We start from the raw sequence: 27,627 nt of genomic DNA on the forward strand, positions 1-27,627 counted from the left end.
CAAGACAAAGTGCTTTGCTATAAACATATCAAGAATTTATTAACTGAAGCTCTTTGTCAAGTACGTAAACTTAAGATTTATCTTAAGGAGAGCTTTCACTATCAGAATGGGTACAAATGAGGGTGGGCTATTTCACCTGTCTTATTTATTTGATGGTTTTAGTCATACTGTATTAACCAACTCTGGTTATAGTGGAAAACCACAGACACAGCACCAGTGAAAATGCTATTGTACCCATTAGGAGCTTAAAAACTCCACATCAACAGGCATCCCAGGTATATTTGACATTAAACCAAATATACAGTAAGCAAACATTTCTAATACACAAAGATTTGTAACCTACTGTATTAAACCTATCAGTGTTCATTATCTGTCACCTACAGTACATAAGGTTAAAGTCAACAGCAATGACTGAAAAGGGCATTTGTACTTCAGAACGAATGAATCAGTATTAACACAAGAGTAAAGCAGCATCTGTTCTCTGTTATCAGACATGGGTAAGAGCAGAAAATGCGAGGTATCTGTTGCATTTAAACAACAAGAGTGGAATGAGATACCAGCAGTGCTGGTTACATACAGTACCACTTTACACTCAAACTGTGAAAGTAAGAGAGATGCACATTGAACCCTGCATTTAATCCAAGGAGGAAAACGTTGTTATGGGCCATTTGCTTTCTGGGTTCTGTATTATTGTTTGAAAAGTGCAAGCTAGATCTGCTTCCATTTGTTCCTCACCAACAGAGCTTATCTGTGCCAGTCACTTGTACTCACACTATGCCTGAAGCTCACTGGAAGGGGCAATTAACTCTCTTACATCTCTATCAGATTATCACTGGGATAATTAATCAACACTCCCATTCCACTGGCGTTTTTTTTTCTAAATCGCTATGCAGGTCGACGTATGAATCTGACCCACGGGGTTATTTTTACCCCCTAGTGGCTACAAAGACGGATTAAAGATGTCAGTCATTCTGAGTGATTGCTCTCAAAGTTGTCAGCAATGCTCTCTGAGTTTATCAGCGCTGAACAGACTAACCTTATCAGCAGCTCTGGCTATCAGTGCCAGTCCAGTTGAGGCTATCGAGATAGAACTAAACTGCAGGTCAGACTGACAACTGAGCTGTGTATGCGTCTAACAGATTACCTATCAAAAGTCTTTGGCACAACACCCTACATCATCCCCGTCTGGCTGGCTTGTAATGTTGTGGGCTGGTCAAAATATACTAGTGGAACATGGTTTTAAATTACACTTTTATATGCTCTTACAGTAAATGCACTTCCTGATCTATCGCACAAACAGCAGAAATCGACCACCAGTTCTACTTATTTGTTGTTGAATTATGCTCTAATAGATTAGATCATGTTTGATGAAGACAAGACTATTCTTCTCCATGACAATGCAAGAGAATTGTCCTTTGACAACGTGCTCTTCCCCAAAAATGATTATGGAGATAAAAATGGAAGGGATGAAATGTTATTTCAGGGAACCCTCCTGGGCTGATGAGACGTCTAATCAGGTGAGTTTCAAATGTTTCTGAAAAGTGAGTCAAAAATAAAACATAAGTAGACTGTCCCTTTCAAAGCTTTTGCAATGTCTCTCTTAACAACATCTCATTTATTGAGCGGATACTTTTATCCACTTGCACCCACTTATACCGCTGGGTGTTTTACAAGAATAATTCAGACAAGTACCTTGCTCAAAGCAACAACGGTATCGTTCGACCTGGGATTTGAACTCGCAGCCTTCCAGTTACAGAACCCTAACCACTACTCCACACTGCTGCCTTAATGAACATAGGCAAAAAGTCACCCTCATGCTTCTCCAATAGTTTTGTCAGGAGTCTCACCATAACTTCTAGTAATTAGGTCTTGAGCCTGTGAACTGCAGGATGACTTCTAACTGCTTTCTTCCCAGCAGCAGGGATCACACAGGCTTCACAATAACCTCATTAGGGTTTAAAGGACTGGCAGGCAGGTAAGTTGCTTTTCTGTAAGCTTTAATAAATCTCTCACTGAAATTATTTCACTAATAGGTCTGAAGACCATATCAATTGGCTTTAAGGCTTTAGGGGAGACTTGTATAGTGTATCTCCTAATCACAGATGACTATTGAGGCACTGCGTATCTGCTACAGATAACTTTTAAAACATTTATGTGGCTTCAGCTCTATACAAATATTCAGTAACAGCAGATTTATTTTAGCCTTCTACCTAATAGGAATGAAAAAGGAACATTTAGATGAAAGGCCAAATGGGATGATTTAGATACTAAAAACACACACTCACATACTGTATGCAAGTTGGCATCCTTATTGCTTTATTTACCAAAACAAATTTGTTTTCATACTGTACAATTCTTGTTTTTCCCTTCTCCTGTCTCCTGTGTTAATGGTTATTCTGCCTGGAGCATTAGTACAGCTGTGTATTAATCCTCCTCCTTATTTTTAATCCTAGAGGTTTGTTCATCAGCAGGGCTCAGGCTTGTTAATTCAGTAACAAAATTAAAGGAATGGCAGCTAATATAAACCAACAACAGCAGGAGATTCACTGCAGAAATCTACTGCACAACTTTTTTCAAGGAGGTTTTTTTTCCCCACAGTTACTGTACATATTAAAGAAATGGGAAAAGTACAATATTGTTTCATTAACAGCTGAGATTTCATTGAACAGACATGCTACAGGTACAATAATTATGCTGATTAACAATTGTGATCGACAGGACTAATTAACAGGGACTCTGCTGTGATAGTAGTAGGCTGGTAGTGTAGGAAGATCCATGTTCTAAAACATACATGCAGTGTTTTTTTTCTGTACTCAGGACATTACTTTAAAAACAGACTTTTTCAAGGGAATGTACATTTGCTCATTTGGAATTTCCTGGTGTGGCAAAAGAGTGAAACAGATCAACATCTGGCTCCTTGATGTCCACCACTCATTCATTTTCCCCCCACCTTTCTGTGGCTCAGTCACAGTCCTGGTCAAGAGACAAGTGCGGTAACAGAGATTGACAGAAAATGGCCAAGCACAGTTCGTAGGGAAGACAGCATTGGCTGTACCAAGTTCAGCTATAACACTGGAGAAAGCACAGCTGTCAGTACTTGCAAAATCTGGAGGTTGCTAGAACACATCTGTGTCAAAGGTATTCCATTAATGGATAAACCATTTAACTAACCAATTAACCATCAGTTTAATATGACAAGCAGTAGAAAGCTGTTACATCAGGTATTAAAGACCAGGCTGAGTTCATGTAGTAGATACACTTACATATTATGAGTTATGCAAAAGAACCAATACAGAACACACAGCTACCAGCAGCTTTATGCCATGTGTATTTGCCAAGTTCCCTTTGGCCAAGGATCATGTTATATTGAGATAAATGGAGCACCTGCTTCACAATAACACTAACTGAAGCGTCTCTTACCTCTGTGTCAGATCACATTACTGCCCGCTGTGCTGCACAGACAGAAAAGTTCTCTGTTGCTAAATGCGGTTCACTGAACTTGTTCACCTATGATGATATTAGTACTTTGATTCCAGTAAATCAAAGGAGTACAGACAGATCAACCCATTGAACAACTTCAGACACAGGAGCAAAATTACAACACAGGGTCACAATTAAAAACAAAAGACTGTGCGCTTCTTCAAAAAGTGGTAGGAACTACTGTAATTAGATTCACTTAGCTACTAAACTACCAAGTGAACAAGATGTCTTGAATGGCCTGTTCTCATTTGCAAAATTTCTAATGGTCCAAAATTTACCTTTAACATTTGTTTGACTAAAACACGTTCACTCTCAATCAAATCTCTTGGAGCAGGAATAAAATACGATTGGTTATTTGTTGTCATTTTTATTTACACTTCACAAAAATGTCTTCTTTGTTTAAAGTGCTTTCCCAGAGAGGATGTTTATAGCTTTAATAAACCATTCTGTCAAATGTATGTATGTGTCTATCTCTTTGTGAAAAATGTCTTTAATTTCACTTTTTTTTTCTCAGCAATACCTAGGCTTTTTCTACTATCCACCTACATATTGTTTGCAACTTCTTAAACACATCCTCTTCCTTGCGGAATTGTAAACTATACAGTAAACAAGCAAACCTTCAATCGGATTACAAATATATATGACAGCCATCACAATGATTCATATCCTTGTGGAACTGTAATTAAATGCATACTGTACATAAATCAAAATTCTTCATGTTCTAAAAAGCATGAAAATGTGTTCTGAATATATCAATAGCACAAACATAAGAAAAATTACATATATGTCTTAAGCAAGTATTCAAATTCTCTTTTACACTGTAGTTACTTTGAACATAAACACTATAAACTTAATTTTGTAATGTTTTTGGTAATAAGGTAATTTTAGAAAGCATTCAATGTTTGCAAAACCTTTTAGAAGTCACACTGATTATTAATAGTTGGTATTAAAGAATCTTGCACACATGAGCGAAACTCAGAGATTGTCCAAAGAGCTAAGGTAAAATATTACTGTCCTCAACACTTTTGATGTTTTTCATCCATAAGCTTTATCACCAAGATCCATCGTCAAGATATTCAAGACTAATGAGGTGGTTACTATCTCTCCAGAACAAGACAGCAAAAGTTTTATGTACAGTAAGTGCGAGGTCAAAAAAGTGGTTTGGAAAGATTACTCACAACAATGAGCAACATAGGGCATATAAAAATAACTGGCAAACCAAGACGGAGAATTGAGCTGGTCCTCATGAATTTGCCGTTTGCTGCTTGAGAGTTCCATGGTAACATGTGGGGGAAGAAGAAATGAATTTGCCCAACAACTAATATTTCCCATGTACTGTACAGTATGTGCTCCCACTGTGCAGCAGAGCACACCTCAGTATAGTGCAAGAGCAGAATGGATCCACTATACTTCCCGTGTAAAATCTCAGAAAAGAACTGTTACAATTTTCATACTACCAAATCCAGAACACCCTCTTCCTGTTCAATGAATACTTTTACACACAAATGGAAAATGGCCAAACACTTCCCAATCAATTACAGTAAAACTACAGCATAAATAAGATTAAAAAATATATCACCCAAATTACAGAAAATTACTATTTTTATATGCCTATCCAATTTGGAATTTCCCGATGGTGCCCTTTTCAAGTCTTAGCACACAGCTATGGACTCTGAGAACTGTAAATCTACAACTGTTATCACAAATTGGGTGGGTACATCATAGAATAACTACTGTTACAAAATAGTAATTAAAGTCTTATATTTTAAATTAATTTAAATTAATTTTTTTGTCCCAAAAGCATGCCGACTTCAGTCTGTGGGTCCCCTTTTCACTAGTTCAGCAGACATAGTCCTCTGGGCTAAATTTATCAATACTAAAAACATTTTAACATACAAACATGTCAAAGTCAAGTTTTAAATGGGTTGACTTTACATTATTGACAATATTAAACTTATCTTGTATTATTTATGCGTTTGCCTTAAGAACATGCATAACAAAGCTAGTTTGCTCAGTAATTGATTCTACCTGAAATGTGTCAATTGCTGGTCTTTGGGAAAAAAAATCCAAGCAGACATTAAAAGGACCTTTGCAGTCTTTAATTTAACTTGGGTCAGATCTATAATTACACTGCTACTGTATGGATCTTGACCTCAATTTTATACTGCTTAAAAGGTCAAGCATTATTGAGAAAACACATTTCTCACTGCTACACAGCAGATAGCAAGAATGACTGTGCCTGGGCACACTGCGGAGAGCTCAGTAGAAGCCACTGCCTTTGTTAAAACAGTGCAGCTCTAATTCTTTATATTTTAAAAAGTTCTGTCTAAAATATGCATACATGATAACTGCATAAAAGTTCAGTTTAGATTTGTACTAGGGTAGACTGTAAAAAAAATATGTGTATCCAATCATAAATTATCTTTAGTTCAGCTGGTAATGGCATCACCAACTTTTTTGACAGGACAATGTGTGACTGATTTTCAGCATTTCTAATGGTTGTCCTGCAAAAGACAATGGAATAAGCCATTTAGAACATTTTATGTCATCGCTATTGGCTGAAAACAGCTGCCACAACAATTCTACTGTATTCTCTGCTGTAGTGGCTGGGTTTACATTCACAGAATTAGAAACCAAGTAAACACCATAAAATCTGAAAAAAGCTACAATCTCCGTCTCAAAAACAAAAACTGCTATGACATTTTATTTCCATCTGCTTCTACTGAAGAGGCAGAAACATACATTTTTATTTTTCTGTCAAAAGAAATAGAGGTCCCCTAAGTAGCTCAACCAGCAAAGGTGCTCTTCCAAGTGCAGTTTAAACTGCATGGTCATTGGTCTGAGTCTGGGTTATTTTACAACTGACCGGGACCAGGCATCCCCAACTGCTGACACGCAAATGACTGGCCCAGTTGTAAGGTGGGGTTTGTCCATTGGGCTCTCTCAGCTCTTTGAGACACAGCGCCTTCCTGTGGCCTTCCAGGGTGGTGCTGTCCATGAGGAACATCTCCTCTCTTCCAATCAGTGCTAAAGCCCTGTTGCCTGTCCCATGTTAAAAGTCAAGCGGCTCAAAGGTGAACTGATGCGAAATGTACATTTGCTCATTGACTTCTCACTCATGTGCGGCTACAGGGCTTGCACCTGAGACCCAAGAACTGAAAAGCACGCAACTGCCTCTTCTAAACTCAGCCGCTATGACAGAAATAATTACAGATTCTGCAAAGTTAAAAGACATATTGACTCACCTTTTCCTTCACTGAGGATTTTCTGAGGAATGTATTTCCTCAGAAAAGAAAGCTCTCTCTAGACATGGGCATGATGGTATCACACAGACATCAAAAAGCCCTTTATGCAAATGAGAAAGGTCTCTTACCTGCTTAACAGCCAAATAATGAATAAAGCTACAACACAGGATTGCATACTTAAGCTCCAACATGTATTTCTAAAATATTTAATCTGCTGTGATTTTTCTGTAGGGACTGATTACAAATCCCATTAAGAGGAAAACCAATCAATTCAACACAAGCAGAGATTTGCTTCTTCAAGAGAGGAAGTTCCATCTACAAACCACACAAATAATATTGTAGTTAAATACCTTTCATGTAAGCATTTCAAATGACAAATATGATCTCGTTATGAAGGCCACAGACTGACAAGACATCTTGAGACCTCTTCTTTCCCTACCATTCAACATGCTGGGAAAGGATTCCACTTTTTTGAATGTTCACAACTTGGGAACTGTTCACAAAACGAGAAAAAATGTTTCATTATTTTCTACAGTATCTGCTTAGCAAAGTCAATGTGCATGTAAAATTCAGTAACCCAGATCTGCCTTGGTTAGTGATTTTACACAGATCACAGAACAAAGACAGACGTTTTGTTTTTTACTGTACTGTGTTCTGTTGAGATTTGTTGCATCATTTATTTATTTTTTGGTACTTAATGCTGCATGAATATACAGTACTGTACTTTAATTTAAAATCTAATAAATTATGTTTTTGGAGCGGATAAGCACATCTTCAACCGGTACACACTGCTCTAATTTTGCACTGGCAATTACTTTCTACACATTCTCTGTAGCTCAAGCAGAAGCAAAGGCAGTCAATAGTACTAACCGCGCCTAAGAATAATGCTGAGATTAAACTGAAAACTCTCCTTTTAAGTTCTTAATGAAGCGTGCAACAAGTGGTTCTGAGCAAGAAATTTGTCCTTTTTCAATTGGCTTTCTGAGAAGCTACCTTTAACCCTTTGGTTGTGAATTATGCATCCCCGGGGCTTGTCTTCGTAAAATGTTTCCTTTCAGGAGGACAGGCTCATTGCAGAGCCAGAGCAGAAGGCTCTGTGCACTTCCTACATGACAAGTGTCCTTGGAGTTAACTTGAAACTACAAGTCTTAATCAGCCCCATTACCTTATATATCCAATTAACCAAGTTCCACAAAAGCTAATTATATGTTCAGGATACAATTGGAATAACTAATGCATGAAAACTCTCATTAATTGAAGGATGTAAAAATGTAATTAGAAATTAAGTTATTTATTCAAAAATAATTTGGAATTTTCATCCCTTTCAATCCGACAGATTTTAGGCTTTATCAGACTTCAATCAATCTTCCGTTCCTTTCTCAAGTAGCTGATACAGCTACAGTAGTCAATGGAGAAAACTGGAAAATATGTACAGTATCTAATGGCACAATCACCCTGACAGTGGGACACGGTTAAAAATTGAACACACTTTTGCAAAAATAAAATGTTTTAACATTGCATAAACCAACCTGTGAAGACAGGCACAAGAGGGACTAGAAAAAAAATACTTGCGTGGTTTCAAGAAATAACAACCCTTTTCCTTGCAAGGGCAAGACTTTCCTTTTGTACTTTATAAAAAGAGTATTCTTTAAAAAATTCCTCTCTGCTTGCAAAGAAAGACGTGTCCTTGCACCAAGGAAAATGCTATATAGTAGAGCAAAACTCATGCATTATTGTGTGTATTCCAAAAGAGACAGCAATTATCAGAAGAGAAGTTGCTAAAGTATGTTTTAATTAGTCAACTAATTTTAAAATTAAATTAAAATTAAAATTAAGACAAATTTGTTTAAAACAAAGCTAACTGCTCCAGCCAGCAGCCATATCACCCTGCAACTCACAACTGACAACCCACTGAAGCTCAGCAGGTATGAGCCTGGTCTGTACCTGGATGCGAGACCTCCTGGGAAAAACTAAGCTTGCTGCTGGAAGAGGTGTTAGTGGGGCCAGTAGGGAGTGCTCACCCTACGGTCTGTATAGGTCCTAATGCCCCAGCACAGTGATGGGGACACTATACTGTAAAAATGTGCCGTCCTTTGGATGAGACGTAAAACCGAGATCCTGACCCTCTGTAGTCATTAGAAATCCTATGGTGTTTTTTTTATAAGAGTAGGAGTATTACCCTGGTATCCTGGCCAAATTTCCCATTACCAATACCAAGCCCTTACCAATCACGGCATCCTAATAATCTCCATCTGTGAACTGGCTTCATCACTCTGCTCTCCTCCCCACTGAGAGCTGGTGTGTGGTGAGTGTACTGGCGCACTATAGCTGCCATCGCATCATCCAGGTGGGGCTGCACAGTGGTGGTGGTGGAGGGGAGTCCCCATTACCTGTAAAGTGCTTTCAGTTGCGTGTCCAGAAAAGCGCTATAGAAGGGCAAGCAATTATTATTATTACTATTAACTTCTGATTTACAAGACTGAATTTCATCTGGATGTGCCTCTAGGTGGCTAAAGCTTCAATTCGTAACAAATATCCCTGCTTACCAATCTTAGAGGGATTCCTATCATTGCTAATGGACTGAGCACTATTATTTGACAGAAAAACTGAAATGTTTTACTCTGACTTGAAAGAGAACACTACATCATACTAATTAATGTGTTTTATTATATTTCATTATGCCAGTGCAATACAATAATCATAATCTCCAAAGGAAATCATTGAAAGCTGGCAATGCATCTTTTACAAATGACAAGAAACTGGGACCACATTCCAGCATTTTTCTTTCCTAAATACACAAGCTGTTTTTCGGTGGTGTTCTATAATCTCACAATGTTCCCCAGTCTGTTACCTGCCTTTGTAGGTGTTTTTGTGACATATAAACTTACTGTTACACGTACTGTAAGTCAGCAGAATAGACAATGGTATAAGCACAGCACTCTTTTATATTAAACTCAAAAGCAGTGGTGTCACGTTTAGCATTCAAATTTAACATGTCCTATCTTCCAGACTCATTCTTCTCTGCTTCTTAAAATGCAATGCATCTAAGCGCTTCTTATAAAAACATTCATTGCTAGTACATGTGTAAGTTAATTTGCTTGCTGGAGTGTGGTAGTCGTGAAATGTATTCAGTGCTTTACGTCAGGGCTGTTGTCAGATTGTCAATGGATCCTGCTTCACTCCCCATTACTCTCTGACATTAATACTCATCAGATAAGCCTTCTGCTTCTCGGAGATGCTACTAGAATAGAGATGAGACAAAGGTTATACATGTAAAGAACAATGATTGCACAGTGAGACTTGAGTGAATAAGTGGCTTAGAGAGCTAGGTTTCAGTGTAAAAAGGTCACAGTGCCTGTTATTATAGATGCCACTAGTACTGTACCTTGTCATCTGCTCTAGGGTTGTACAAAGCGAAGCATGTCTCCACTTCAAATACTGAGCCTAGGTGAAGAAATTTCTGTCACTTTTAAGTGAAACATCATTGTGCTTTTGCATAAAAATTCCTTTAAAAAACTCAACTTTAGAATTCATCAGCTTTAGAAACCAAAAGTTGAAAAAAAAGAAAGTCAAAACTTTTCTTTATGGGACAGAATCATCTTAAATGGTTTGTACTGTTACGGTTTCTGGGTTTAATAAAAATAACTAAAAATGCTGCGCATTATTTATACTAATACAACATATCCGTAGGTAAAAATAAAGGGAGTTTAAAATGAAAAGGGACTTTTTTTTTTGCACTTTTCATAGCTGTATTTTGACACAGCTTTGATCCAGTCAGTGCTAGTTATTTTCTCTCTGCCTTTCTAAGGCAACAGTTTTACTCCCTTTCAGTACAGTTGCAGTGAACGCGTGCCCTCTGGGACATGTCTGTCTTGAAGGAAGAAGCAAGTATATTTAAAACCTTCATAAGATTTTTTCTGACACAGAAGATAGGAAAGGAGAGAAAACCAAAGAGACATGCAATTTTCCAATGGGAAATATAAACAGGAACAGTCTGCTGCTGCAATGCAAATGAAGACAAGATCCAAATGTAGGTTTAGGGTTACATTGCAAGTATATTAATGGAGCAAGCACAGCTTAGTTTTCATACTCTCATTAAATTATATTCTAATGTAAATCTAATACAGGAGACATTTTATTACACATCACATTTTTACTTAATGGCTTGAAAGACAATTCCTTTCTTCTCCAATAAAGTCTACAGTAATTGTTCTGTTAGTTTCACAGTGTCCCTCTTGGGATTTTTACAGAGATCAATTAATATACATACATATCTTTGCCATTCGAGTAACATCCTGTTAAGTGGCTAATGTTTCTTTTAAGACTCAACTGTTGGGTTTACCGGTACAAAGAATCTTAGCCCAACCTTTAAAAGCACAACTGGTACAGTACATTACTAAATTACAAGTCAATGGATCAAACTAGCAGCTGATTTCTAGTAACAGTCCCCATGCTACTTTCTCACATCTAATTGGTATACAGATTCCAATTGAGGTCTCAAGTAGACTGACTTAACACTTTAAATTCACCAAACCTATTCTTACTGTATGGATCTTCTTTAAAGTCCACTATGTACCACTACGTACAATGCATATCATGGTACTTGTGTGTGCAGAGACAGACATACTATGCTAAAGCCAAGTACCCAAGGCTTGATACCTGCCTCTAGATTTTTTCAAGTACATTGAATGCTGCATGAACTGTTGGGTGAAACAATAAATAGTCACATAAAGAAATATTGAGAAATAGCCTCTTTTACCTATTAAAACTTACTGGATTTCAACCCCCCTACAACACACAGAGTGCACTTTGAATCCGTACCCTAAACATAGTATACATTTAAATGCACAATATTGTAAGGTCATTCACAGTAAATGTACAGGCAAAGTCTGAGGACTGTCAAGCTGGTGTTCTGGAAATACTTTTAAATGAACTCGCAAGGTATTTCTCGACTGATTTATTTCCAGCAGAGGAAATGTAATAAGTCAGTGACCACGATGGAAGTGATGAGATCTTTCTCTTAGAACTGTGCCTCAATGGCACATTGGCCCATCTGATTATTTGGTGGTGAAAAAACTAAGGTGTTCACTCAAAAGCAAGAAGAAGGGTAGACAAGGACGGTACTTTGAGATGGCTATAGTACAGTGTAACTCTTTCTGTATCTGGACTGATCCATTACCTAGCACAGGCCACAAGAGGGGTGACATATCACAAAAAGCCAATAAATCGATTTAGCAGATTAAGTAAAAAAAAAGGAAAAAAGGACATAAAAAAAGAAAGTGTGGGATCAGAGCTTGGGGATTCATATTGTGAAGGAAGCCAACTGGCTTGATTCGCTGCAAACAGAACACTGTCTTGAAGGGACTAGAATGATATCCCAACATAGACGCAGCCGTGTTCATTGATATTCAATCATCGATTAAATTGGGGATTTAGAAAAACATTAAGAAAGCCCACGAAGCATTTCTTCAAAAGATAAGTCAGACGTTGCAAGGTACCTATATTATCCCTATCCCTGCATGAAACTATTTACTCTTGATTTTATCCAATAATCTACATGTAAATTGTGTATTTGTGAATTTTACATATCTATCCACCACTTGGATGATTCACCATTGTCACCAAAGCAATGTTTTGCAGTAAGGGTAATCGCTGTGAGCAGGGAAGAACTCATTTCCAGTGGCAGGACATTACAATCATATTGTATAAACACAAAGACCCCAATACAAACTGTTTAACCATAGGTTTAATTTTGCATAAACTATCCAACCAATATAATAACAGCAACAGTGATACAATTTGTCCTCCGGTTTCTGATTTGGATGCACTTATCAAAGATAGGCACAGCTAATGTATACTGTAATATATCACAAGGAGATTCTAAGTCGGCAGAGAACTTTACAATTTCCAAGAGTTATTACGAAATTCATTAAGCAAACGGTGAGCTTTAACAATTCTTTAACCACATCAGTATGCCATTTACATTAATGTGACTGCTATAATGTTATTTATCTTGTACTTAATAACAACTGTTGGCAGACAAAAATCAAATGACATTAATAAGGAAAAGTGAAGGGCAGGAAATGAAATCTGTAGACAAATAATGACATTTTCACACATTTTACTGGCATTTGTCAGTGTCACGTAAACGGAACCATGTTTTTTTTTCTCATTTAAATGGAAAATAAGCCAATTTCAGAACATGGTTCACACTGCTTGAATGCTAAACACAATGAAAAAAAAAATAATTGTGCTACTATACAAGAACCAAGAAAACAAAGCAGTCATATGAAGTCATATTTCTAAGCATTAAGAAATTAGCCAATAAATCATCAAGCTATGGAAAACAAAAATACAAAATTAGTGATTTAAAGCAGGGCTAAATTGAAATGTCGAACCATCAACAAACCTAACAAGACCAGTTCTCCTTCTATGTTAATAAATGTCACCCACTGTTGTCTTAATAGCTGTCATTTGGGAATGTAAATGCTATGGTGTTATTGAGCCAGACACCATGCCAGCATTATACAAGGAGCTCCAGAAATGTCACAGCAAAACAGAACTGCAATCACTTAGCTCTAATATCTGATTTATTGATCTGTGCTAGATGTCTCAAAATTGTAAAGGCAACATAAAAAGCAAATGTTCATCTTCAGCTTGGAAATGAGAAGATGCTGCAATTTTGAAGTTGAATTATATAGCAAAAGATCGTCTTTCTTGGCATCAAGAAAGTCACAGACAGGAATGCTAAATTAGAAAACCAATAGGTTACATGTTTCCATAAATTTACAGCAAATTTCAAATCTACTACAGACTTACTCAGATGTGGTTTTCCAGCATTGAAGTTTTAAAGTGCAAACAAAAACTGTGAAAGTGCTAATGGAGATTTGTTCTGGACGGCAAGAAAGCAGTCCATTATGTGCTAGATAATGGATTGTAAGGTTAGTGTCAAAAGGTGAACCTCTGGGCATTTAAATAACAAGTGTGATGATTTTCACTTCACCAAATTTCTTTTGTTTTCTTTTTTTAAAATAAAAAAATGAAGCAATTTTGTTATTTTGACTTTCTAGTATTGGGTGTGTGAGATAAGAAGAAGAAGGTTTGTCCTTTCTTTTTGTGTCAAGAATTAAGAAATGAGTCTCCCAAAAACATGCTTGTTTTTTTTAGGATGAGTAGTACACCTAGCCTGTGCTATGACATTAGTCACCTGTAACCAGAATTATCCAAGTGGCAGTTCTCAATTATCTCACTGCTGCTGGAGGTGTGGTGGGCCAGATTTGAACTGGTATCCCTGACATTCTGTCAAAAAACAACTTCTGTGACTGCCAGGCTGCCTGAAAGATTACAGTGGTGTCTGTGAGAGATTAACACACCTTCCATCAGTGCTCATCATCCTGTGGGCAACCTGGGATCTGCAGTGCAGTTATTGGGAAGAATGTATAGTATAGCCTAGTCCTCATCATCCACGTTTCCATGATTATCGAACAAGGAAAATTTGGATTTAGGGGATATAAAGATTTACTTGATCAAATTAAGGCTGTCTGACTATAATATCACCTGACAGATTAGGCAAACGGTGGAGCTTGCTTAACTGTTTTGCACATGAGTGAATTTGCAGATTTCTTGTGAGTGAAAAAGCAATCAAACTCTCACAGAATCGAGACAGAAAAATCTATATTTTTATTTCATACCACATTTTTGCCATATCCCGAAGTGGCGTTGCACAGTACGAGAAATACAGAAATTATTTAAAAATATTTTCAGTACACCACATTCAGATGCACTGTTCTCTTCCACTGCCAGTGCTCTCTCCTACAACAGCAAAAGGCTTTTTTCTGAATCGCCAGCTTCACATTTGTCTTTAACAATTCTAGATCATTAAGTTGTTAATTAGTACATTTGTCAAAAATGCAACACTGAGCAATGCAGCTAAACACGTGCCCTTCATAAGAAACACACCTGTCCTTGGTATTGTGCCCAGTGAATATTCTCATAAGAATGTGTGCTCATCCAGAAGGCTTCTTCCTGCCTAAAGACTCCTGGCACTTTAAGGACAGACGTTTTGCTGTGGAATAGGGCTTTCAATTTTTCCTTTGTGTGGTTCTCTCTAAACCAAGGTCATATTTAAAAATGAAAAAATACATTCTGAAAACACCTATGAATGCTTTCTTTTAGGACTTACAACTGTGACCATAAGAACACTTCACTAAATTCTAAACCTATATAATGAAGCCATCTAATCTATGCAGAAATGTGAATAAAATACCTTGGAGAAAACACAAAAGAAGGTTATGATGACAGCAGAAGACATTCCTTCTCAGAATAATTTGTAAAACAAATGTGTGTGGGAGTAAAAGATTGTTTAAAACAATGAAGCATATTTCACATGTATCTATAATATCACCTGACAGATCATATGGACTCAATGTGGGTAGATCAGTTATAAGTTAGAGATACCCACAAACATAACTTAAACACTTTGAACTACTAATGTTAATATGTGACACTTAATAGTGCAAAGACTTTAAAATTATTACCTCAACTGAAAGTTGAAATTTATGCTCTCATAAAGAGTTAATCAATGTAAATGTAAATTCAATCTAAAACTTTTTCTTTTAAATACTGTACTGCTTTGAATATTACTTTTTGTGCCAAGAGCTTTGATCTCTTCTGTGCTGGAAATGAAGAATGTAATATTAATGGTCATCACAGGAAAAATGACGGTAATAGACAATAGACTTGAAAATTATTCGCCACTCTTGTACTCAATCCATTTTTTCTCTTCTTTTTCAAAAAAGCTTTGAATTGACTTGAAAAAGAATTACATGGAATCTCCCTGGATTGGAAAGTTAAATATTTTTTCGCTACCACTGAGAAATCAATGTGCAAAGAAATGAAAATGCTTTCCAAATAACATTTTAAATGGCAGTCTTTCATATGCTGATGGATTTACAGAGACGGAAAGGTGCTGATCTGACAGTAGTATTGAAGACTGAGATCCTTTGTGTGATCACAGAAGAGGTTTGGCATATTGAGCTACAATGGGGCTTCCTCCTTCTCATTGTGGGTCATCTGCTCTGGTAGGCTTGTTTGGGAAAAGCAGCAGAGAGAAAACAGTAGGTCTACTAGAGTTTTGACAATAGGAAATTTAACAGAGATTGGAAATCTGAGCTTATTGCTTTGGAGAAAAAAAACTGGGCAGCATTTCAGGCGTCGGTACTCAAAACCAAGCCAGATGAAGCACGAAGTTCTAAATAAAAAAATAGACTTGCAACAGTAACCGAACATTTACATGAACATTGCATCATTGTGGTACTGCGAAAACCCTTGCATATCTTTTGTGTACCAGAGTGTGTGTGCTGGTGGGGTGGGAAGAAGCCTGCATATTTCCTGCTTTTCGGAGTGGAGATTTTCCCTTTCCAGCAGGTGTGGATATGGCTTGTCAAAGTATAAGATATGGTGAAATCTGAATCAGAATTGCAATAGCAATCCAAAAGTGAATATCTGATCTTTACATTAGCCGCCGAACTACCATAGAATAGCAATCCTTTGTGAAATCCCGGTTGCTGCTGATTCTTTAAAAGGGTGCTGCAGTCCCAATCTGTCAGACTGGTTATTAAAAATTCGGTAACAAAATACATTGATGATATAGAAAAAATATACCAATTTCCAATTAAGCACAAAATCGGAGCTTCATGAAAGTACTGTAAGTACAGGTTGCGCAGACATTTCACCTCAGAAATGTTCCAACGTTATCTGCACGCAGAGTTAACAAGTAAGCAGTATTTGTCGGTAAAACTGTCTCAAATTTGAAAGCAATATTTCTATTAGATTAAAAGGCATGTATTGACAAACCTGCTTGTTTACAATGTCATAGGGCCGCAACACGTCATTGGATGTTTGTTGCCTTATTCTGAATCGCAAAACTTGACCCTGCGCATACCTGGAAATCTTGTCTATTTTCTGAAGTCAATGGAGATTTTACAAGTTACCGTGTACATTTTACTTTTGAAATGCACTCCTCAAAACTGATTCTTCCTAAACCTGAAATCCGAAAATAGCATTGCAGTTCCCCTTTAAATAACAGGTTTTTGTGCATCATCTTCGATGAACATAAAACTAATCAAGAACTAAAAACAAAAAGCCATTTTTCTATCCAGGCTCTTCTAAAGCAGACAATCAAAGATCAAGTCAAAAGACAGAGTGGTTTGACATACTGTAAGAGGACACCATGACCTGACAACAATGCAGAGAATCACTACAGTGGAACTATAATGGAAGTATCCAAGCCAATATACTGTATGCTGTTTTCTGGAACATAGTTTAACCAGACATTTTACCAGCTGCAGTTAACTAATTTAGAAATCAATGAGGCAGGTTTATTTATATATTTAACCCTTTAACAACAGGTGAAAATAGTCCAGTTACTGGACAGATGAAATGCATTATTAATTCACTTCGCCAGCCCTAATTCCCTGACAAGACTTTGTAGAATATTCTTTAGAGACGTCTTCCTGTAGCTTAATGGATTCTCCTAAGCATTAGGACCAGGTCTGCTTGGGGTCATGTGGAATACAGAGAAGTGCTGGACCATTTCAGATGGAAGCCGCATATCATTATGTGAACCACAACTGGAGAAGGAGGCTAGAGATGACTATGGCTTGACTTCACTGTCTGTAGAAAACACCTAAGGGAGTAATACCCAGTGGATGGGATCAGCATAAGCATTTGGAAAGCCTGGTAAATCCAGATTTCAAGCAGAATCAGCAAGCTTTGCGGATCAACTTCATTCACCTTTGCCCCCATGGCAAAGTGCAGTAACACAGAAAATCCTTTCCACTGGAGCCATCAGATTTATGCAGCAGATAACAGTCTGCCATGCTGATGACCAAGTTATCTTCTGGCGAAAAGAAACACGTCATTCTCCACTCATAAACAGACAATAGGAATCAATTATATTGCACAGGAAGTTTGATCGTGGTGATTAACTTTTTATTTTTTACAGGAATTGAGCACATACCTGGAACATTTAAATTCTCACGGATGCTTATTTAAAATTAAAAGAAAATGCTCTCTACAAAGTCTCACCTGTCAGAAGCAGCTGGACCTCAAAGCAGCTAGCACAGTGAAATGCATCAAATGAGAAATCAGAACTTTGAAACTAATAAAATCGCAATATTATCATACATGATTTAACTACAATGTATTAAAAATTATGTTTCCAATGATCCCAATAAAAAAATGCAATAAATGTCAGGAATTTGCAGTCTCAGAACTCGAGGCTGAAAGACCATGGGTATAACTTACAGTATCTTTGCTAGCATGAGATACCAAAACTATCAAAATCATTTGATAAGATTGTTTAATCACAATTAATTACTATATGCACTTTATATCTAACACATAAGATAAAAAATGGATTTCCAAAAATCATTTATCAGATACATTAGGTTGATATATTTGGGTTCTTCAGTATACATTAGGAAAATCTGATCTGTGTCGCAAAGTATTGATGAGGTTGTTTTGCTTAGCAAGAAGCCTTTGGCACTGAGCAATCTTTATGTGTCTAAAGTATAATAAAGTGAGTAGGTAGAATCATTTCAACAGCAAGATGAAATGTCTACAAATACTGAGATGGTTTTAGCTCAGTTTTATATGTGGTGACACTTATAATGGCTCGTGCAGCTAGCTTTGATCAGGTGACTTCTTAGAAGTTAAGAAAGGATTTGTCTTAAAACCAAAGACAAAATAAGATTCACACAAACCATAAAACCTGCAAGTGCATAAAAATGTAGCTTTAATGGGCAGAGTTAATGACAGTGAAGTGGAAATTTCAGATAACAACAGCTATCCTAAAATGTAGCTATAAAAGCCAAAGCTCAACTTTGAAAAACAGCCACTTCAAAACACAACCAAAACAGTGGAAAAGATTTGTAGGAAGAGGCAGATCTGTCAACAATAGAAGGACTGAAAACTACTAGAGAGCTGATTATCAGCATCAAGGTCTTTGCAGGGAAGTATAGATGCCGAAAAGAGACTGATTTATGTGGAGGACTTACTCTTCTAAATAATGTTATTTCTATGGATTTCTACCTAAAATGCTCAATCTTAAGTTCTCAGCAATGGTAACATCTATGAATCGCATTTCATACCTAGAATGACTGCATGGATAAAAAATACCCCCTTATTATTATGATCTATAATCGGAAGACTTTTTAAATCAAGTCTGCAGCCATGCAATTTTGCAACTTAATATGTGACCCTGTTCAGAGAGAGCACAGGTTAGTGTTTCTGTTGGCAAACTGGGTTAATTACTAAAGCAGAGCTATTTCAATTCTGCCTTGAAGCCTGACAGCTTAATTTATAAACCACACTGCTCTTTTCTTACGAGCCAAAAAGGAACAAAAATCAAAAATTTTATTTTTGGTCTCAACTCACTGGAAGTGGCAGAGCGATAGTTTGGAAGGCCTGTCCCGCCATGTGTGAAGAGAACACCCACCTGGTTGATGATATAAATCCCATAGTCGATCTTCTGCCGGCGAAGAATGGGGTGGAGGTAGTGCAGCCAGTACTTCAGGTGGTGGTCTCTGTGTCGAAAAGGGATGATGATGGCTACCTTCTGCTTGGCTCTACAATCAGGAGGGGTGTACTTCCCTCCTTCGGTCACATTGGGGTTCTCCTTCTGCACTCTCTCCAGCGTCATGGCAGAGCTGAACTCAATTAGCAAGCGTCCAACTAAACAGGCCAAGAAAAGAGGGAACGGTAGGTGAGTAATATTGTTTAGACTGCACATCTAAAACATTGGTTTGAATGACAAAGCAGAGACACCTCTTTGGAAAACCTTAACACTCTGGCCCTCTCCCAGTGCCTTAAATGGGGCTCTGAATACTGGGAGGCTGTGCTTTCTGCTCTGTTGCTGCCAGCACATCTCCTTTTCGCTGTCTCTAAGCCCACACTGAATCTTGCAAGTCAGTCAACAGTTTCAAATCCCGTCTTACAAATTGCATTCATATTCTACCTTTTAACCCATTTACTGAATTAACTGTTTTATTGTGGAGTGCCTCGAGATGTATAGTGAAAGACACTATATACTGTAACATAAAGATAGTAAATAAAATAATAGTAATTACTATAGAGTACCATGTCTTTTTTATTACTATTTTATACACTAGGCTAACAATGAGTAAGCATTACAAAATGGACACAGTGTTCAAATTTCTCAGCTCCTACATAGACATCATAGCAGAATAATGCAGAAAAGCATTAAAAAGTGTACTGTATTATGCTTTTCCATTCAATCCAATGACAAGACACTACCAGACAATAACTCATAGGACCCGGAAACACTGATTCATTATAAACATATTAACCATATCACAGCTAACACAGTACAGGTTTACTGCTCACTTTCACTCTACAGCGAAACCGGATGTAAAATGATAGAAGAGTTTGTCAGGACACCTGTCGTGAGATTAGTCTAGCTGAAAAGCTGAGGCATCCCAAACCTGGGCAAGGTTTGGACAGTTTCTGTCCGGGTGGTAAAAGGAGCAGTACTTAATCTCATGTTCCTCTTTTCTCTCACATGGCCAGCTTGCCTTAGACTTTTCTCCTGTGTGGCACGGTACCATTAGTACCATTGTTTTCACTGCAAGAGCCACCAGAGGGAGTCTTGTTACAGTTCCCTCTCGTGGTGATAATTGCTTGATCTCTATGGAATTTCAAACTGAATTTATGCACTAAGAGATGGTGCTCACCGGAAAACGTGCTTTGCAAAATTCATCATACCGAGTGATATAACGCAAATGATTTAGATAACAAAAAACAAACACCTGCTCATCTGTTTAATTTCTACCTTATGTACACCTGGAAAAATGTGTCCCATCAGTCTTTCATTTACTGTATGCTCCCAACCTTTGCTGACTATACGGAATTGTCTACAGTCAATGACATGAAGTACTGTATAGTAAAAGAATGTATAAAGTTCAGGCAATTTCACCTATGCTCCCCTGTGAAGTGCTCATTAAGAGACCAATTAATATTTAGAAAATTACAGAAGAATAATAATTAATTGTTTTGGACGTTTTGCTTACGTATGCCTAATTAGACATATTCTGTTAGGATGCCTAATTCAGAAGCTAACCACAATATGAATATGCAGTAGGCAGTAACAGGCAAGTTAGAAAGTCAGCAGCTTTATAAAATCATGTTTAAGGGACAAAAACTTAATGATTACACGTCAGCACTTTATTAACACTTACTCAGCAATTCAAAATGTGTCCAGTCAATCAACAGAACATTTAAAATGCAAGGGATTAGCTTGAAATTTCTTAAAATTAAGAATCAACTATTTTAGGTGATTTTATTTAAGTTGGCAGTTATTTAAAACATCCCATCACCGAACTGCACTACTACAATGATTAATGAATACATTTACTGTAAGTCAGATAAAACATCTCCAGCATTCATCTATTTCTAAGCTTAAAATTAAATAACAAGATTAAATTAGCATTCTGAACAATAATTGTGTTCCAATACAGCCATCAGTCTAATCAAAATTACAGGTGCAATGTCACAATCAAGCAGAAAATGGTAAGTGTTGTATTTCAATGTCATAAAAATTTGAAAGTAAATAGGTGAAAAATTAGCTTTTTATGTCTCGGGTTAGAATACCCATAAAAAATAAAACATTCACATATATACACTGAAAAAAAGAAACACCAAGATCTTTGTGCAGAATTTTCAGATAATTATTTGCTCCTAATTAATATTTCTCTTCTTTTTCCTCCTTCTAAATTCAGCACACTTCGCCTCACAATCCTATAAAACAGAACAATTTGCATATATTAGGGGAATTGTGTTCTCCTGGGAAAGATTCCTGTGTTTCTGCTGCAAGCACAACACATTTGTCTAAGAAATCCTTTAACTTCTAAGGCATCTATATAAATATCTGTAGTTATGTTACTGTAAAAATTACAACCTTGGAGAGGTGAGTTAGTATTGTAACAGATAAATTACATTTCATATATTCAGTAGGGTGATTAATATTAAAACCATACCTTACAAGATCATAACGAAGCTTTTAAAGTTGGCCTGATTGTTCCTTTAAAGTGCCTTGTACAGCTTATCACCCTTATTAGGAATAAGCGTATTTCTGGTAATAAGTGCATGAGTAATTGTAAATCTACTCTATTAAATAGTAGCATGGCATGTGATGTTGTTTCATGAATGCTAAAAACCTTTTCAACCTTCTTCAGATCCACAATAGAGACGACGCCTGTTAAGCAATACCTATCTGAGTTAAAGCATCAAACTAACTATGAGATAGCAGAAATATCAAGCTCTGATTATTTGGCCAGGAGTGAGAGCAAACTGGCCGACTTGTGGAGTCCTCACTGCATAAACATATCCAGACTGCACCAACAAACAAGGCTGCTTATGCACAGATATACAGATGGCGCTCCAGCATGTCTTGTGATGAGCTACTGTGTGCCCTACTCTTTGCACGCAAAAATAATTATTTCTTTTAGTTTGGAAAGAAGACTACAGCCAGACCCCTAAAATCTAAAAAAGGGCATCAATGTTTACCCTCTGGACATCTTTTGAATCAACATTGAAACAAGCCAGAAGATGCAAATAAAAAATGAAAGAGAATAATTCTTTGCAACCCAAGGGATCACAAATCTCTTTACACACAGGAGGGGACCCAATTCACCCACCACTGGTACAGCAATCATCTGAGGGATGCAGAGCAATTACTATGCATCAGAAGCACTAACTACCCAGCAGATCAGGTAGAGAAGTGAGACACTGCTTCACCAATTGATTTAGGTAGGAACTTTATGAAGGCCAGACAATACTAGCCCAGAGTGTAGTGTAGCCAGGAAACCAAGGTTAACAACCATACTCATACAATTTATGCCATGTAATGAAGTAGTCTGGCCATTGGACTAAAATCTTGTATGGAAGAGAGCACCTCCTTCAGCACATTGTGCCTGGTTAGCATACTGGGGTATTGGTTTGGAGATTTTGGTTCAGAGGAATAAACACCCTGGCTTTTGAAGTCAGTACCATTGTTTCATGGCTGAGACATGAGCTAGATAGGCCTCTCGATGTTCTTATGAGGGGCTGACACATGAGTTCCTTGAATGGCTTTAAGTGATGACTGACAGAAGAGTGTTTTTAAAAAACAAATTTCCGTATATATATATAATTTCCCACTTTCTGAAAATCCATCCCTAGTACCCAGCAACCTCTGCTTCTGATCTAACAGCAGTTTAGGCTTTAACTCAGCAGAATCTGGGGTCTAACATTCCTCAGATAGGGACTCACCATTTCAGTGGAATTACATCAATCTTTTATCCAATCTGTTTATGCTATTTTAAGAGATGCTTCAAAGAGCAAATGGGGTCACACTTCTGATGCAATCACAGACCTCCATACCAGAAAGGGCACCAATATATTCTGCCGCCCAATTAAACAGACATTTTCTTTCTTTCAATCACATCTAATTCAGGTTGCCGTGGTGCTGTTTTTTTTAAAGGTCTCTTTGAAGTCAACAAACTACAAAGGCAGACAGGATTGAGCAGATTTTAATTAGCACTTTATATAAGAATACAACCATCCCAACTGAAGCAATCTAAAAGCACTTCATACCCTTTAGTCCTAATTTCATAAGATACTGAGCAGCTCTGTTTTGTTGTTCTTTTTCCCCTTCTTCCTTGAGAATTACATCTATGTTGCTTTGCTGAAAAAGTCATGAAATACAGCCACAAGACCCCGGAGAGTAATTCCAACACACGTTCCCACTTAATCTCACAGATAGCACCTAGACACAAGTCCTGCCTCCTGTAGCTTTAAATAGAGTGTGTGATGAGTGTGTCACAGATTCCAGAGCCTCACAGAGAGAAGAGGCCCCAAACAGATAGTACTCACACAATGCTATCTGGCGAACTGCCTTACTCTGGCCCGTCAGGCATCATATAATGAGGGGAAAAGAAATATGACCTCACATATAATGATTCTGCTGAGATTACTTCACTCAGAGTAGCACTGAAACGTGTTACACGGCAACTTATAAGAGGCAATCGTCTATTTGCTGTTTCACATGGTCCATAAGGAGCCCATACATTATACACAATCCATTCTCGCTAACTCTTTATGTAGTTATACTCATAAATACACACAAATGTACACTCGTTGTTGGCTTGAGATTAGCTTCCCCAAAGATTGCATGTCATAGTTTCAACATAACAATGTGAACAGTGCTTGGTAGAAAATGTGTCCTGCAAAGAAAGCCATTCAAATCACTTCCACATTCAGAAAACATGGGTTATAGTGAGTTAGGAGAGGGATGTCTAATAATCCTGTACTAAATTCAATCGTCAAAGCTTTTTATATCTGTTTGCAAAGCAGATATTTAAAAACTAGTGACTAGTGGGCGGAGCGGTGGCACTGTGGCTAAGGATCTGCGCCGGTTGCTGGTTCAAATCCTGCGGCCGGCAGAGGAATCCTACTCCGTTTGGCCCCTGAGCAAGGCCCTTAACCCCAACTGCTCCAGGGGTGCCTTATAAATGGCTGACCCTGCGCTCTGACCCCCAGCTTCTCTCCCTGTCTGTGTGTCTGTGTCTCATGGAGAGCAAGCTGGGGTATGCGAAAAGACGAATTCCTAATGCAAGAAATTGTATAGGTCTAATAAAGTGATCTTAAATGTGCAGTGTGTATTATACAGTATTTTGTCTTTATCCATCATCAGTTTTGGGAAGAGGTTTTCATGGACACCAAAAAACCCCTTCCTCAGACTAATTAATAGAGCCTGTTGGAGAATGGAAAGCTGTAAGTGGCGGATTGAAGTCTTGACTATACAGGAACTTTTAACTTAGAATGGAACAGTGTGAACATGTTCCAGAATGGCTATCAGGGTGTCTGCTGGAGCTGGTCCTTTCATTGTATATCGTTAAAATACTGTAGATGACTTTTTAACAGTAAATGTGCCTCCCTGCAGCTCGGATCTGCTCACCAGTAGGTTCCTACTGGTGTTACAAATGAGTGTTACAAATAAGGAAAGGTAAGTAATTTTACATGCCAGCCCATTGTTATCTAAGTTGCGCCTAATTGGGTGACTCTTTGGGCAACCAAATTCAGTGATCAAAAGTATTTCATGCAAAAACGTACAATGTGAGAGAATTCTGATGTTTTTCTGCAAAAAAAACTCAAGGCAGCAACATTAACGCCTTGTAGGCTGACCTTATAAGATCTCAGACGCTCTGCAAGACTGGACTCGATCAGTACCAAGTGAGATAGGAAACTTCAATGGAGAAGCAGGTGGCATAGGTAGACCACATGGTGATGCTCTTGGCCCTGGACCAGAATTACCAAACCAATAATTCAGTATAATAACAGGGGATACTCTGCTGTAGGAGGTTGGATCCTTAGGATGAGATATTAAAACTGAGGTCCTGACACCTTGGTCATTACAGGTCCTGTGCAACGTATTGGGGTCTATTACACTTGTGTCCCAGCTAAGTTCCATTCTATGCTTGTACTATCTACAGTAGCTTCCCTAAGGTTCCACTTTAATTCAATTGGTGAAGCAATTTCTCGTCCTCCTCCTGATCTGCTGTGTAGGGAGGTTGATGGCTCAGAATAGCTGCTGTATCACCCAACAGGGGGCTGCAGATCAGTGGTAGATACAGGTAGTGCCCTCCTATATACAAAGCACTTTTAGAGCTTTTGGGATGAAAAGCACTCAGCAGCACTTTTACTGACATGCTCACAATTTTTGTAAAAAGTAACCAGTGCTAGTAGACAAAGTAGGTCAAAGAAGGACTTACTAAGGTGTGGCATTTTCAACACTGCCCACTGTCCTGCCCATTCAAGACCATTTTTTAGCATCAGACCGTCTGTAGTAAATTCATTTTACATTAGTAATCTCATCCTTATCATCCAGCAATCTCTAATTTGTACTTGTTTGAAGATAATTAGCTTTTCATTATTTTGTCTTTAATGAGTCACATCTGCTAAGACACACAAAGCTAGTTTGCCTAGTATTTATTATGTTTTCACATTTCCTTTTTGGGCTCTGTATTACCTTCTTTTTTGATATAGATGTTTCTCCCTGAGTTAATTTGGTGAAATTCCCTTCTTGGATAGGGAAGTTGCTAACTATGGCGAAAACTGTTGGAGATCAAAGTCAGTACTGGAAGCCCCCAGGCAATAGTGCACAATCTACTTTACGTGCTAACCTTTCTGCTGCTCACAATGTGAGAAGATCTACAGTATGTACAGCAGCATGTCAATGCATACTTGACCCATAGCGTCATAATTACTTCTGGGTTTACTTAAGAGAAACCCAAGTAATCACTACAATTCTGGCAATAATTCATTCTAGTCAACTGTGGCAGCTCAAACGATATAAACTGAGTTCTAACAGTAATAAAATAATGTGGAAAGTGGATGATTAAATGACTGCAAGATTTTATTTTTCATTAATATCCTAACCACTTGTAACATCAATTCTGTTTGTTGAGTGGTTATCTAGGGCTTAGCTCCCTATAATTCAGCAACGGGAACTTCTACATGAAAGACTTAATACAAAAACACAAAAGGTCATTAAATCTTGTGTGATTTCCACATTGCTCTGCCTGGTTGCGATGATGATGTTCTTCACTGTGGAAAGTACATTTGCTGCTTTTGAAAATGTAACATAACAAGCTTCTTTTAAGAGGTGAAATTAAACCGGGATCTGCTGTACACATCCTTCCACACTCAGAAAACAGACAACACAGAAGATATTAGAAGAGAAATAGTAGATAAGCAAAGAAACCCAATGTGAGTGATAGCTCTTGGTGGTACTGAAGGGTGATAAATAATAAAATGAAATGAAATTTAAACCACATGGTATTAGGCAGTGTATCTGGTTCAGCAGCTAGATAACAGATGGAGGAGGCATGCAGCACAGCACTGGCCAGGAACAGTTATGATTTCTTGGAATTGGAGATAACAAAACCTATGATCAATGTGTTTGTGCATTTCAGCACACGTTGATTAGGTGGCTCAAGTCAGACTGGCATATGCACTGCCAAAACCATGCCCAGAGCAAGGCTTTCATACACAAATCCAGAAACAGAAAAGCTGATGCATTATTGGCACTGAAGTGCACAGAGGGGCAATGCTGTCAGCTATCATTAGGGATTGTTTGCATATGTACAGAATTCCACTCTCTTTTGTTCACCCTGACAATATAATTCAGTCAGGGCAGAGTAAAAGCTTATCCAAGAGCCCTTTTAAACAGGTTACACAGTGCTTGCATTGCAACAATGTACACTGTTTCTGCATTCCTGCCTTCAAAACCTGCCTACCGTTTTCTGTATTTTCAGCCTGTCCTGTACTTTAATGCAGATACTATGCATAATACAACAGGGATCCAAGTACGAAAAAAACTTAAAGTGAGAAGACAGGATTTTCCCGTTTAACAGCGTAATTCAAGTTCTTTACCGAGATGGACTATAAAGAAGGGGAGATGTGAATATTAAGGTACAGTATCTAACCATGTGACATGTAGGAAATAAACCAGTTTTCTTCATTTCAAAATTAAACAGCCTTGAACCAATTCAATTTTATACCCCAAATGGTGACTGAACATCAACAAAATGTTAGCAGGGGAACATTAACAGTTAGCAGAATCATTCTATACGTACAGAGTAATAATATCTCATCCATACACAGTGATATGCTTGTTAATAGAGATGGAATTAGTAAATTGATGGAAAACATGGGACTATTGAGCTCATCAAAGCCATTTGTTGACGTAAGGTTAATCAGCTTCAACAACATGGCTGGGCAGCTTTGTCTATATTTCTGCAAATACTTATGTAAAGCTATGCCTGCAGTTCTCAGCTCTAAA

At 37.7% G+C, this 27,627-nt stretch overlaps 1 protein-coding gene across 1 annotated transcript in view; it reads right to left on the minus strand.

The window, feature by feature from the left end:
• The window catches only part of b4galt2 (beta-1,4-galactosyltransferase 2), a 118,960-nt gene that overhangs the window by 28,601 nt on the left and 62,732 nt on the right, over nt 1-27,627 (minus strand). Inside the window, exon 3 of the mRNA XM_088927591.1 lies at nt 19,225-19,460. Coding sequence (XP_088783717.1) covers nt 19,225-19,460 — 236 coding nt within the window. The remainder of the gene's footprint in view (nt 1-19,224; nt 19,461-27,627) is intronic.

This window comes from Atractosteus spatula, chromosome 11 (assembly GCF_055471065.1).
Source record: "Atractosteus spatula isolate fAtrSpa1 chromosome 11, fAtrSpa1.hap1, whole genome shotgun sequence".
In the NCBI taxonomy this organism is placed as follows: Eukaryota; Metazoa; Chordata; class Actinopteri; order Semionotiformes; family Lepisosteidae; genus Atractosteus; species Atractosteus spatula.